At 44.5% G+C, this 15,169-nt stretch overlaps 1 protein-coding gene across 11 annotated transcripts in view; it reads right to left on the reverse strand.

The window, feature by feature from the left end:
• Positions 1 to 1,499: 1,499 nt before the first annotated feature.
• The window catches only part of WHRN (whirlin), a 138,431-nt gene continuing 124,761 nt past the window's right edge, over positions 1,500 to 15,169 (reverse strand). For 2 of the 11 annotated variants that reach the window (XM_043984612.1, XM_043984611.1), the window contains 5 exons: positions 12,825 to 12,896; positions 10,635 to 11,124; positions 4,845 to 5,050; positions 3,709 to 3,831; positions 1,501 to 2,965 (listed from right to left, as the gene is read on the reverse strand). In XM_043984612.1, the coding sequence (XP_043840547.1) occupies positions 2,783 to 2,965; positions 3,709 to 3,831; positions 4,845 to 5,050; positions 10,635 to 11,124; positions 12,825 to 12,896 (1,074 nt within the window). In that variant the 3' untranslated portion in view covers positions 1,501 to 2,782. Of the gene's footprint in view, positions 2,966 to 3,708; positions 3,832 to 4,844; positions 5,051 to 10,634; positions 11,221 to 12,824; positions 12,897 to 15,169 lie in introns of all 11 variants that reach the window. The other 9 variants (XM_043984614.1, XM_043984608.1, XM_043984607.1 and 6 more) reach the window with 8 other exon arrangements.

Here is a 15,169-nt window from a genome sequence, read left to right on the forward strand (position 1 = left end):
TATGTGTATTACATGTATGCATACATTATCCTGTTATTCATTCAACATCTATTGAGCACTTAGTATATACAAGGCACTGGGGATATGAAGATGAACATTAATTTTATCCTCCCCCTAGACTATATGCTCTTCAATGACAAAGGCAGCTACGACTTCATCTATATTGTTCTTGTTGTTGTTTTGTCCTTCCTTTTCAAAAAGGACCATGACAAATGTCATGACTTACAGTGAATTGGATTTAAGTGAGGGAGGGCTGTGCAAAGTCACCAACCTCACTCTTTCCTCCAGAACCATTTGGGTTCAGTGGTAAGATATAATCAGGACAACTAGAGACAGCCCTGGATGTTTAAGGCAATTGGGGTTAAGTGACTTGCCCAGGGTGACACAGCTAATGTCTGAGGTGACATTTGAAGGCAGGTCCTCTTGACTTGGGCCAGCGCTCTATCCACTGTGCCACCTAGCTGCCCACTTCATCCATATTACTGCATATACATAGCAGGAGTCTCAGGAACACAGATGCATAGGCATTATCGCTGAGTAAGATTCACTCTCTCTGATCCCATCTTCTACTGTCGACAGAAGCCTCAAAGGATAGGCTGTCTTGCCTGATCACTCAATATCCAATTGATTGGTTGAATTGATGGGAATTGGCTTGGCTCATTGAGGAGAGTTGGTTCACAAATCCAGCTCAGGATTCATTCCTTTGTGAAAAGACTAAAAGAATACTCAAAACCAGATGCCCTGAGGTTGGATTTTAGAAACCTTCTGGAACCCTGGTTCTTAGGACCCTACAGAACCTTTCTGAAATACTTCTCTCTAAGCCATCTCAGCTGGATAGCATACAGAAACCCCTACACTTTTTTGGGGGGAGATAGGGATTTTTCCAGATGTCAGAGGATTTGGCTCTTGAAAGGATCTTAAGGACTGTGAAGACTAACCCTCTCATTTTAAAGACTAGGAAACTGAGGCCCAGAAACTTGCCCACAGCCACAAAAGCAATAAGTAGCAGATAGAGAATTTAAACTTTAGGCTTCTAACTCTAAACCCCGTGCTAGTTCCATTATGCCACACCATTTTTCTCCAGTGGACTGCCTCAAGGGGCATCTCCAGGGACTCTGAGGAAGTGACAGAGGAAGTGGGTTCTTAAAAGGATCCTTTCCTTTCAATGTCCAGCTGAAGGATGAAGGGAGACTGGTCTTCAGTCAGGGCAAAGCTGGCCCCCTTGTGGCCTGCAGGAGAGATGCAGCAGAATGGCTTGCCCAGTTTGGGTTACAAATTCATAAATCAATAGGAATGAAAATGGGAAAAACACAGCGATAAATCCCACGTGATTCCTGTCTTCAAGGAGTTTATAAAATAATAAGATAGACCTGGAAAAGTTCTCAGCATATCATTTAGTCCAACCCCACACTTCAAGACATTTAAGGTGCTATTACCTCCATTTTACAGATGAGGAAAATGATTTTCCAAAGTCCACATAGTTAGTCAGTATCAGAGAGAGAGAGATGTCAAACTCATTTAAACACTGTTGTATAAGACCCTGGAATAAAGCGGAGAGACTCCTTGGTGGGAGGCCATGACCTAATGACTGAATGGGAAGAAGGCAGGCCCACAGTACACTTTTTCCTAATATATTAGATTTATTGAAAAATTAAAGTCACAAGCTCTTTATATAAATACACTGACATTGCTGGCCATTTACAAGGCATCCATTGTTAGGCTGTGCACAGGGTAACCAGACAGGATAGGAGCTGGAAAGGGGGGAGCTTGGGATCCATGGCTGACAGGGTAGAAAATAAATAATAAATAAGACAGTGGAGAAGTAAGCTGGGTGGAACAAACAGCCAGGGCAGGAGAGCACTTGCTGCCCACCCAGTCTGTGGCACTAAGATTGCTATAGGGCATTTCCTGGGGACCATCTGAGGCCCCAGAGATCTCTCTTCACCCCTGCTCTGGCTCACACTTTCCCAGAGGAAGGAGAAGGGATACTGAATGGAGCCAAGCTCCTCTGGGGCAGATGGGATACATTCCTCTCTTCAAGGGTGACGAGTGGGAGAAGGTGGGGAGGAGGCCAAAGCCGGTGGCTAGGGCAGAAGAGCCTCTAACCCAACTCAGAAGAAATTCAAAAGGGTTCAGGGTGAAGACAAAGGAGCTGAGCATATGGTAAAGACAGGAAATGTTCCTTAACACAGAGGTGGAGCCTAGGACTGACAACTGTAAACAGGTCAGGGGAAGGATGAACAAAAGCGTAAGCTCTCTCCTGCCTCTTCTTCTCTTCTCTCCTGGGAGTTCTTTCTCCCCCTCCCACCTCGGGCCTCTTTCTTGTTCTTAGTCCTTCCCTGTTTCCCCATCTTCCTTCCTGCTCTCTGGGCTTTGTTGGGGCTGACTGCTAGCCCAGGGGATGCTAAGATCTCTCTGTCTGTTTGTCTGCCTGCCAGCAGCCAGGCTGGCCATGTGCCTGAGAACAGGACCCTCCCTGAGGGCAAGGGGAGTAGGTGGGCCCTAATCTGAGCTGGTGGTCAGGCTGGTTGGAACAGGCATGTCACATCACCTTGCCATAGCCAGGCAAGTGCCTGTCCCCTAACCTGGTGAGAGGGGTATGCATGTGCCAGGAGGGGGATCACGAGAAGATCTGGGAAGGAGCATCTGTTTGACGTGAAGCTACGTGCAGTTTTACACGTGTGAGACACAACACAGAGCTCAGCAGAGCCTCCACTGGACTTCGTTACTTGGATCCTGGGCACTCTCCCTTGGGCCATTCTTCTACTCTGGGATCCTTCTCCTAAAGCATCACATTGAACTCAGTAACCAGGAAGTCCACATAGTCCTTGTCCTTCATCTTGAAGGCTTCAGCAATGATTCGGGCAGCCTCCCGGTGCTCTTTGCCCCGCATTGTCATGCCATTCACCTCCAGAATCACATGGCCCACCTTCAGCTTGCCACAGTTGTGGGCAGAGCCACCTCTCTGCAAAGAGGAGACACAGGAAGAGGATATGAGCTCCCAGATGCCCATGGCCCTAGACCGGCTGGGTGACTAGGACAGACTATAAGCTGGCCCCACCAGCCATAGCGAGGAACTGAGCTTACTTTAACTTACTTTTACATGCATATGAGTAGCTACCGAGGATGCCCTTTGCATGTGTGGGGTAGCTGGGCCATGTAGTGGTACTCTCATACAAACGCAAGATGGCCCCTATGCACAGTGCATGGCTATACCAACCTACAGATGTACCTAAGCAGAGCACACCGATCACCTTAAATGCCCAGGTGGCTAATGCCACCAACCCATTCTAACTTTATAGACTCATCATACCCCAGACACATCCCCCCAACCTTGCAACTCCTTGTTTCCATCTAAGGTCTCTCTAAGACCAGGGACTAGTTATGCACCCTTCATGACTTCTGGCAGGAGGATGTCTGATGGGAGGGGCTAATGACAAAGCTGAAATTAGTGGTGCTCCCAGATCACATCTTTGGTAAGCTGCAAAGCAAAGAAATATTCCGGATGGAGCCATAGTAAGAAATCTGGGGGAGAGGGTTGAATAAGAAGCGATGAGGCTAAAACTCCAGGAGCCACTTGGAATTCCTAACTTCCTGGTGTTCTCTGGAATTCTTAGTGGGATCATGTTGGATGCTTGGTAGAAGGCAGAGAAGAGTCACTTGGCCAAGTGTAGGGGAACCCAAAAAGGATGTTGCTTCTTTACATACCTGGATGGTGACGATCCGTGGCAGGGGCTGCCGAGTATTAGCACCGCCTTCAATAGCAATACCCAAGGTGGCTGCACTTTTCATCACTCGAATCAGAGAGGATGTGGGTTCTAAGAGGCCAGGCTGAAAGCAGAGAAAATGTTATCATCACCAAAAGCTGTCCCTTCAGGGCGTCACCCCTTAAAGGTCTTGACTAGATATCCTTTCCAGCTCTAAAAATGGACAAGTTTTATTCCTCTAAGCTTGCCAGCCCTATCCAAGAATTATAGGGTTTCAGAGCTGGAAAGAACCTTAGAGTTAATCTGATCCAATCTACTCACTTAAAAAACTCATCCAGTCATTCAACAAACATTTATTGAGTCTACCATGTATGATGCATATAGAGTGTAGGAGAGATACATAGGATATAGTCCTCATCCTCAAGGAATTTACAAATTACCATAATGAAGAAGCTGAGGTCTAAGGGTAGTCAGCAACTTGTCCAATGTCACACAGAGCAAGGATTAGAACCCATGTTTACTGGTTTCCAGTTTCTGGGTTTTTTTATTACATGCTGAACCATTTTACAAGGGACAACCCTTAGATGGAAAAAAGCCACCGCAAAGCAAGCTAAGCCCAGATGGACTTCCCTTCTAGCCCTGTAGAGAGAAACCTTGGTATCTTTTGTCACCACTCCCAGGGTGTGAGAGAGGTTGGGCAACACTGGCAGACTTGTTTTTCTTTGCCAACTATTGGGTCAATGTGCAATAGGAAGAGTTCTTAAATTTCTGAGTCAGTGTCTCTAGGGATGGGGCAAAGCCAACATGTTCAAAGATGGAGAGAGGTAACAAGGAGGCCTTTATGACTGAGCGCCCTTGAGGCAAGGTATGGCAAAACTCTATCTGTGTTGTTCAGCCACAAAATGAATGCAATTGCTGACCAGCTCATGCCTCCCACATCACAACCCATAGGCTGGGTTGAGAATAGGGTGAACCATGCCCCCTTGCCCACTGGCTTCTGAATCACATTTAGGAATTCCTTCCCTTGGGCAGACCCTACCACCTCCCCATCTCAAAACACCCTGGAAGCATTCCCCAGGGTTGAGTCCAATTTCCAACATGCCCCACCTACAAAGCTGCCTCATGTCTATTCCTTACCGGTTTGGTGGCTGCCTCTGCTGCCCCCTCATTCCGGGGGAGGTCCTTGCTGCCTCTTCCCTTCATGGATGCCTGCTGTCGGCCTCGGTCCTTGCTACTGGCCTCTGCCTCTCCGGTGTCCACGCCACTGTCTTCGCTGAGAGTCTGCCCACTGTCTGACAGCTGGGAAAGGGTAGAGGCTGCTGGGGGTGATAGCGGGAGAACAGCTGTTAGCAGGAAGGAAAACAGAATATGTTGTCAGGAGGCTGCTGAGGAACACCTACAGAGACTGGCCCTCTGAATCCCTTCTGACTCCACATGGAATTGGGCATAGGGCACAAGCGGGTAGACAGGAGGGTAAGGATGCTAGTTTTGAATATAAGTGTTATCTAGGAAACCTTAGTTTCTTTTCAAGTAGCCACTGTGAGACTCAAGGACCCAGAGACTGGTACAAGGGTTTTTTGACTCAAGAGTCACAATAGAAAGAAGCCAGAGCAGCCATGCATTGGTAGGAGTGCCCTCTAGACAGTTAATTCAAATATAAGACATATACAGTGCTATTCTAGGCCTCTGTAACTGTACCCACTTAAGGTAAGCCTACTAAAACTGCAAGAAGCCATCACCTGGTGATGATCCACAATTGGGTTTATTGAAATTTACTCACACTTCTTCACTTACAAGGGAAAAGTATGAAAGCAACTGACTGTCATCCCTTTCTTTCTCTCCAAAGGCCTTGACTTTTGTCCTGCTACTGGACTTGGAGGATTCAGGAAGAAAGAGTGAGGCTGATGACTTTGCACAACTTAGCCTTACTTAAATCCAATTCACACACAAGTCAAGACATGATGTCACTGATCCTCTTAGAAAACAATGGACCAGGGCAGCTAGGTGGCGCAGTGGATAGAGCACCAGCCCTGGAGTCAGGAGTACCTGAGTTCAAATCTGGCCTCAGACACTTAACACTTACTAGCTGTGTGACCCTGCGCAAGTCACTTAACCCCAATTGCCTCACTAAAAAAAAAAAAAAAGAAAACAATGGACCGGGGCAGCTAGATGGCACAGTGGATAGAGCACCAGCCCTGGATTCAGGAGGACCTGAGTTCAAATCTGACCTCAGACACTTTACACTTACTAGCTGTGTGACCCTGGGCAAGTCACTTAACCCCAATTGCCTCACCAAAAAAAAAAAAAAAAAAAGAAAACAATGGACCACTACCAACAACAAGGGTGTAAAATCGATCTCCAATATCCCCTGCATTATAGAAGGGTGGAGAAGACCTAGAAATTGTTCCCCTTTGATTATTACCAAATACCACCTCTTTGGAGATGACTTGAAAATCTCTATCTCTAGATATGAATTCTCTTCTTTGATCTATCCAAGACCCTAACCTCCTGTCACCTACAGGTTATCAGCTATCTCTACATGGATACCTCTCTAGTACCTCCAAATGAACATATCTCAAACCAGAGATATGCTAGTAAGTGTTTAACAACTGGCTCCCTAAAAATGCACAACACACTTTTATTTTTTTTGTTTGTTTTATTGAGGCAAGTGGGGTTAAGTGACTTACCCAGGGTCACACAGCTAGTAAGTGTTAAGTGTCTGAGGCCAGATTTGAACTCAAGTCCTCCTGACTCCAGGGCTGGTGCTCTATCCACTGCGCCACCTAGCTGCCCCTAACACACTTTTAAGTTTACTCTTCATTATTAACATTTTCTCTATCACTTTCTTAGGTCTAGAGTACAATCAACCAAAACAATAAATCAATCCCTGCTTTGTCCAATTGTTTTGCAATTTCCTGGATAGAAGCTTAAGCTCACACTGAAAATTTAACAATAAGCTCTCTTGGTTGAACTAGCTCCAACACATACTTGTCCCAAAACAAAACAAATAAGGTTTTCCTTCTGACTTCCACCCTTCTGTTTACGTTAATGTCTGTTATTCATGTCTATAACCTTAGCATTATTGTTGATTCATCCCCCTCCTTGCCTCTCTTATCCTATCCAATCAATTAGTTACAAGTCTTAAGGATTCCACCACTCAGTCATCTTTTACAACCTCCCTTTCCTCTTCATTCCCACTGCTGCCATTCTGGTAGACTCTCAATATCACTTTCTGGGCCATTGCAATGGTCTCCTATGTCTTCTCTACTATTTTTTCCTTCATGCAATCCATCCTTCATCCTGCTACCAGAATAATCTTCCTTATACACAGACCTCTTCACTTTTTTGGAAATCTTTGGTGGCTCCCTACTATTCTAAAGAGTAGCTCTGTTCAACATTTAAAGCTCTCCATCATCTGCCATCACTGTTTTCTATCTTATTCCTCCTCCTACTGGCAAGGTCTTTGAGAGTGAAGATACTGTCTTAGCTCAACTCAGTGTACCCCTATGCTTGACTCAGTGCTCCTACACACACTAGGTACTTAATAAATGCTTACTATTTTCCCTTTGTTTTATTTTACACCATTCCCCCACACAAGGTGTGCTTTAGCCAAAATGGATTGCTCTATGTTCAAAACATGCTTGTGCTTTGCTGACACTGTTCCCAGGTCTTGGAATTCCCTTCTTCTTTCTTTGCATGTTGAAGTCCCTGTGCTTTAAAACCCCATCACAAGGCCACCTCTTCCATGAGGCCTTCCCTGATTCCTCCAGTTGGGAATTTCTTGTCTGCTTCCCCTAGCCTTGTTTTCAGGCTCACTGGTGATCTTTTCATGTGTTTTTTGGGGGCAGGTAGGTGGCACAGTGGATAGAGGATCAGGCCTGGAGTCAGGAAGACTCATCTTCCTGAGTTCAAATCTAGCCTCAGATACTCCTGGGCAAGTTACTCAATACTATTTTGCCCCAGTTTCCTCATCTGTGAAATGAGCTGGAGAAAGAAATGGCAAACCACCCTAGTATCTATGCCAAGAAAACCCGAAATGAGATCATGAAGAGTCAGACTCAACTGAAATAACTGAACAACAATACTGCGTTGGAAGCAATTTGAGGGGTATTATCACAGGTAAGCTTGGTTATCTCCCCTACTACCTACCACTGGGCTCTGTGCACTGCAGACACTTGCCAAATGTTTACTGTATTGTATTGGAAATTTTTAAAAGGGGCCTTTCTAACACTGTGGTTCTGATGTAGTTATGCACCTACTGGAAAAAGGTCCCAGAGAGTGGCTACAGAAAATAATAAATCAATTGTTTTCAAGTGTCAGGACAGTCTGTGAAGTGGGCTGGGATTAAACATAGTGAAAATTAGGGTGAGAAACAGCAAGAGGAAGGGAGCCTGCTCTGTGATCAGAGCTGGAGGCCAAAGTTGGAATCTTGCCTTTCTGAGGCAATTAGAGCTCAAAAACAGGATCCAAATGGATTTCAACTGAATAGGATTCCTTCTTATCCAAAAGCCTACTAGCCAGCCTATGGAAGCTTAGTTTAGGATAGATGTCATTATCTTTTTGTACCATGGACCCCTTCCATGACCTAATGAAAACTAAGGACTCTTCAGAATAATGTGTTTAAATGTATGAAATAAAATTATAAAGGAAACCAATAATATTTAAATATAGTTATCAAAAATATTTTTAAAGTTAACAGACCAGAGGTTAATAACCCCTTGTTTAAGGGGTCATGGTGGGTGCTTCAAGTCTGGACCCCTCTCTTCCATTCTTGTATATATTTCTGAAACTCATTATTTTTCTCTAGACTTCAACTTCCCATCTGAGAACTGGGAAAAATCATCTTTCTCCTCTTTCAACTCTGAGGCTAGTTGGGAAGGTTTATGGGTTAATGTCTGATAATTGCTCAATGATCTAAGATGGTGTTCTTAACCTGGGGGCCATTAACTTTTTCCAAAATGAATATTCTGATAGCTATTTCAATATAATTGGTTTCCTTTATAATGACTATGTATCTTATTTTATTTAAATAAAAACATTCTTCTGAGAATGTGTCCCTAGATTTCATCAAACTGCCAAAGGGTTCTATGACAGATAAAAAAGTTAAAACCTCCCAATCTAGGGGTAAGCAGGTACTAGACAAGTGCAAAGTTCCCCTCTAGCTAGCAATGACAGATCAAACCACAAGAGGGCAATATGGCCCAACAAAACTATGCTCTTTTTTGATGTCCTACCGGGAGGGAAGTCGGAAAGTTGGCAATGGATGGTTGTATAGCTGTTCCAAACCCTGCCTTAGAGGGGTATCAAAAGTCAGTTCAGAACCCTTCTCTCTCAAAATGTTGTTGGACTTCCTACTTGGAAATTTGGAACCCTCCAAGTCAGTTGACTCCTCCTGGCTTTGCCAACCACTGCTTGTCTTGAATGCCTGGGCTTATCCTAGATGTGTGTCATTGCCACCGAAGGAGGAGGAGAATAGAGGTGATGGCCTAAGAGAGCTAAATATTATCTCCCCAGACACACAAACCATAACACAGGGAAGCTGTTTCTCTTTCTCTTTTCTTCCTGTCATTTTGAAACACTTTCCAAGGGCAAAATATGGAAAGCTCCCATTAATCCAGGATGTCTGGGGAAAGGTAATTTTTCTGTTACTATATATACAACTATCTATACACTTCAGGCACTTTAGTAAATATTTGATTGATTGACTACTGCTTGGAGAAGTCATTATTTCACTGGTTGAGTGATTCTGTTGTCAATACAGATTGCAAGCCCTCCTAGCCTTAGTAGATAGTCTTAAGGAGCTTCCATGGGGCTGGCCCATCAGAAAGATGTCCAGCCTCAGGCCAACCTGGTGACCCTCTCCTCATTTAGCTGAGCTGGTCCTTAAACAGATAGTCTATCATCCTCCTGTACTCAAAGTCTTTCCAGCTTGATAGGAGCTACCAGAACTAGAACGCTACTGTCAGAGCTTCCAGGTCACCTTTGTGCTGCTATGAGGCAAGAAGATTAAACATCAGTGGTGGATGCCTTCTATATGTGGGGAAAAAGAATATTCTAATTCACAAGATTCTTGCAAGATGCAAATGAGATCATATATGCGATGCAATTTGCAAACCTTAAAGAATGATACAAGTGATTATTTTCCCCCAATCTGTGGTGTGATTGATGTAGAGAAGTTTTAATGTGAAAATTCCCTCTAATTCATGGAAATTGGAAACTCATCTATAACTTAGAGTCTTAGAGAAGCGCAGATGAAAAGGTTAAGTGACTTTGCCCATAGTGTCAGAGTATGTGAAGTATGTTTTCCGGATTCCAAAGCTGTCCATTTATCCAATCCACAATGGTGCCTTATTAATATGGATTACCAATTTTCAAAGAAACAGAATAGAAATCAAATGCATACTTAACACTCTTGGGATTAACAGAGCTAGAAGGGAACCTTGGAGTCACTTAGTCGGTGCCTTTTTTTTTTTTTACAGATGGAGAAACTGAACCCCAGAGAAATAAGGTAACTCTGAAGGCATACAACTCCCAAGTGACAGAGCTGGGATTTGAACACATTTCCACCATCGAAGTCAGCATTTTTACCCTGTACTGTACCACCACTACACTAAAATATATTTAGGTCATTCAGAAGGCTCTACAGAAATTTATTTCTGTATTGCCTCTCAGTCAACACCAAAATGACAATTACCACTGAAAGAATGGTAGGAGTAGAGGACGGAAAAGCCAGACTTGAATCTTTACTGCCCCTGGACCACAATCTGGGGAAACAATTTTTTTTTGGTGGAATAAACCCCTGATATCAGTTGCTTTCCTTGTTCCTTTCCCATAAAAATCAAGGGTAGAGAAGCAATAGTGGACACATGAACATTCTGAGTGAGTAAAGAGAATTCTGGGTAAGTGGCAGTCTGGTGGGCTACTCACCTCGAGTCTGCGGCAGGGCCCTCACTTCGTTCACATCTGGTTCACTGTTTGGCCGGTGTACTTCCACCATGACAAAGTGATGATTTGTTCCTGACTTGGGGCTGGTCTTATCCAGGGGTATGAGGACAGAAGAAGGAGAGGGAAGGGGAGGACTTGGGAGGCTGCTTCCTGAGGAAGCTTCAGGGGACATGCCCTTCAGATGAGTTGGAGATTGAACCCTGGGGAAGGGGCCTATTGGGTGCTGGTTGACAAATGACAGATGTGTATCCATCGATCTCTTCGAGCTGTGATTGGCTGGAGAAATTGTGGCATAGATGGGGCTGGCAAGAGAACCCTCTGTGGACGAAGTTGCTCCAGTGGATAGGGTGCTGGGTGTGTCCCTCTCTGGTGGGCCAGTTGGTGGGCTAAGGTTGCGAGGCGCTGTGAAGAAAAGCCCCGATTGAGAAGACTCTGAAGAAGGGCGTTTGAGATGGTCTTTCCCAGTCTTTCTCTGTGGGGGAACAGAAGAGTCAAGGGACTGAGCTGGAGGAGGTGGTGGTGGAGGCTTGAAGTTGGGTGGTGCCTCAGAAAGAGATACAACATCATCCTGCCAAAAAATCCAGCAAGAACAGAGGCCATTAGACTCCATCACTAGAGCTGGGGGAGCCTTCCCTTGTCCAGAGACTCAAGAGATACAAGGCTGTACCACAACCAACCAAGATCCAGGCTGGAATTCTGTCTCCTACAGTTGTCAGGGTTCTATCAGCCATGTGACTAGGCCTGCTTGAATAATGCAACACCATAGTGGAAAATCTGTGTCATCTCAGCTGCTGATAGAGGACTGACCCCTGTGGCTTGGATCTTGGCAAGTGTCTTTGCAGACAGTATTGTTACCTAATAGCCTTCTCCTTTTGGGAATCTTACTAAGTCCTTGGCATCAGCAATATCCTGTAGCAAAGAATCTTTACAGACTTAATTACAGGCAGTATTAAAAAAAAAAAAGGCACTTCCTTGGCTTTGCTTCATTCTAAAGGATTAGCTTATACCAGTGAGGAGCACAGCGGGAATGGAGGAAGAGAAAATGAGCATACAGGTGACACTATCCTTCGACTCTACACAAGGATGCCCAGTGGCTTGCAAACAGAAACAGAAGAAGATACACTAGATAATGTGCAATGGCAGCTGTCAGGACAGAGAAAACCGGGGTTAGACCAAGAGAGAAAAAGATAGTTATGCAGTCATAGGATTTAGAGCCAGAAAGGACCAGCTGACACAAAGGGTTAGAGGTGGAAGGGAACTGATAACACACAAGCTCAGAGAGGGAAGGGCAACTTCTCTAGGCCCTCGAAGGGAGGCATCTACTCTAAGCCCCTCATTTTGTATACTGAGGATGCTGAAACCCAGACAGGGGAAGTGACTTGCCAAAGAACCCACAGGCATTAAGTGGATACACTGAGACTGGCATGAAGGGCAGTGCTGGATCTAGAACCAAGACCCAAAGTTCCCTTTTCATTACACCAAGTGCCTTTCATTAAAACCAGGTCACATGCCTGGTATATTTGGTTGTTCTTTTTTGGGGTGGTTTTGTGCCAATCTGTAATTTCATCAGGGAGGGGAATTCCAGATATGGGAATGCCTTTCCCTTGTCCAGATCAGTTCCTCATCTATAACTTTGAGATTTAGAGAGGTGCCAAAGGGTACTGAGAGAAGTGCCTAGTCCAAAGGTCACAGAGCCAAGTCAATGTCAGAGGCAGGACTTGAACCCAGGTCTTGGGGGTTCCAAGGCAGGCCCTCTAACTCAAGTCTGGTGCTAACTACTTATGATACCATGGGAAAATCACTTAAACTCTATGGGCTTAAATTTCCTCCTCTATAAAATGAGAGGGTTGGATTAATCGACCCCTGTGATTAATTCCAGCTTTCATTCATCAGCTTACACTTTATGATGGAATGCTGCTTCTCTGTTACTTCTCCCCACCCCCCAACCTTAGAGGCAACTGGGGTTAAGTGACTTGTCCAGGATCACACAGCTAGTAAGTGTCTGAGGCTGGATTTGAACTCAGGTCCTCCTGAATCCAGGGCTGATGCTTTACCCACTGTACCACCCAGCTGCCCCTGAAAGATTTTATTTTATTTTGCAGTCTGCTAGTTTTTAGTGGCCAAAATGTCCCATTCCAATTAAAGGCCAAAAGAGAAGGTGGAACATCTCACCAAGGAAACATCTGGTAGAGCATTGATACTGCCCTGGATTACTTCTCCAGTCTCTTCAAGATCCAGAGTATTCTAGAAAGAAGTGGAAGAAAAGCATTCAGCAAAGACACACTGAAAAAAGCAAGTCCCATGTCCTCTGGGAGAACAACCCGTCATTCTGCTGCTTCAGTGTCATGTTGTGGCTCCTCTCCTTTCACCTCCCTCACCCCAGGTCAAAACAACATGTGGAAGACATTTTTACAAATTTAGCCTATTGATAAAGTGAGTACTGGTTGCTGGTCTTCACCTCTGTATATTTCCCTAAGTCAGTATGCCCTGTTCCTGAGAAGGACCATCCCTTGAGGATGCCTAAGTAGCTTATATCTCTGTTACTTCATCTGTTGTTCCCATCCCCTGCTATAAAGAGTGAGGCCTCGGCCTCTCCAGGCCTCACTCTATTCAAATCAGTGCCAGATGTTTGCTTTCTGTGTAATTGCAGCCCAAATGACATTATGAAATGTCAAAATATGTCCTGGCCCATGTCAACAACTAAGGTAGAGGCAGAAAAACGAACACCAAGGAAAACGAAATTAATTCACGGCTCTCTAAAAGCCGTCCTGGTAGAGAACGGCAATCAGGGAACGGGAGAGAAGTGATTTGGGCCTAAAGTGACTTTGACTAAGCACTTCCAATTAATGCCAAAGAATTTATAAAAATATCATTTGCATGTATTAAGATGAGCAAAAGAGGAACATAAGAATTTTGTTGATGTCTCCTGCAGTTAGAGAAGCAATACCCTGCATCCAAATACAGCTGGGACATGCACAGGTGTAGAGAAAAAAACATGACCTTAGCCATATTGGCCTCATCCATAAATCTGGGTTAGCACTGCACCAATTCTGGAGAATGCCCATCTTAGTGAATTATGGTCACACAGCTAGTCAGGGGCAAGAGCTAGGATTCTAACCCAAGTTTTTTGATCCCAAGTTCAAGTGCACTGGACCTAGCTCTGCCGCCAACTGGCTTTGTGACTATAAATGAGTTACTTGACCTCACCGAGTCTGAATTTCATCTATAAAATAGGAATTGTGATGCTTATACCACCCACTATATTGGCACCAGCGGCAACTCTGTTCTAGCCATATTTGGGTGTCCAATTGAAGAGCCGTCAAGAGATAAATACTTTGTAAGTCACAAAGTTATTACAGTGGCTTGGAGAAGAGGATGTGAGTGAATCACAGATATTGGAGGTAAATACATTCTTGGGGTGCAGGTTCTTCTTTACAGAGATCCTGCTGCCTCCCAGGGCAAGAAGGCAATGAATGGGCTTCATCTACACACCTGTCATAATGCTCTCCTTCTTTCAAGGCTTAACCTAAGGCCTACTTCTTCCCTGGGGTCTTTCACAAACACCCCCTACTCATAATAGCTTTTTCCAATGAAAACCCAGAGTACTTAGTCTTAGAACAAACACTCTAACCTCCCACCCCCACAACCTTGACACTTAACAAAAATTATCCTGTATCATTAGTAATCTTTTCCCTGTCTCACCAACTAGGCTATGTGAACCTCAGCAAGTCACTTAACCTCTGCCAACCTCAGTTTCCTCATCTATAAAATGGGGATAATAACAGCCCTGTTGTGAAGACCGAAGGAGATAATATTTATAAAGCTCTTTGCAAACCTTTATGTTCTATACGTTAGCTGTTATCGTCTATGTGACCTGAAGCAAGTTACTTTTCCTCTTGGACCTCAGTTTCCTCATGTGTAAAATGAAGAGTTTGGACTAGGTGATTCCAAAGGGTCTTTCCAGTTAACTATATATTCTTGGGGCAGCTAGGTGGCGCAGTGGATAAAGCATCGGCCTTGGATTCAGGAGGACCTGAGTTCAAATCCAGCCTCAGACACTTGACACTTACTAGCTGTGTGACCCTGGGCAAGTCACTTAACCCCCATTGCCCCGCCAAAAAAAAAAAAACAAAAAACCAAACCTATATATTCTTCCTGACTTTGGATGAGTTGGTCCCCAGAAAAGGAGGTGTGATATTGACAGAGGCCCAGGATGGTGATGATGTGGGCAGCTGAAAGGTGAGGAATGCCTTTCTTCATTACCGCATTGGACAGAACTGGCATTATTGCATTGTGGACAGTGTGGAATATTATTTAATTCTCTGTCATTAATGGTGTAATTGGTGCTGGAAGGTGCCAAAGAGTGGAGAACACATCTTCTGTTCTATTGCCTGTTATTTATTGTTGGATAAACAACTGATTAGTCTGGAGCTGCAGGACATCTGCATTTCTCCATCTGCTAAATCCAGTTGCTCAGAAGGCTCCTGCCCTTAAAGTCTTACCTCATTTGCTACTAA

The sequence above is a fragment of the Dromiciops gliroides genome, chromosome 2 (genome assembly GCF_019393635.1).
Source record: "Dromiciops gliroides isolate mDroGli1 chromosome 2, mDroGli1.pri, whole genome shotgun sequence".
Taxonomy (NCBI): domain Eukaryota; kingdom Metazoa; phylum Chordata; class Mammalia; order Microbiotheria; family Microbiotheriidae; genus Dromiciops; species Dromiciops gliroides.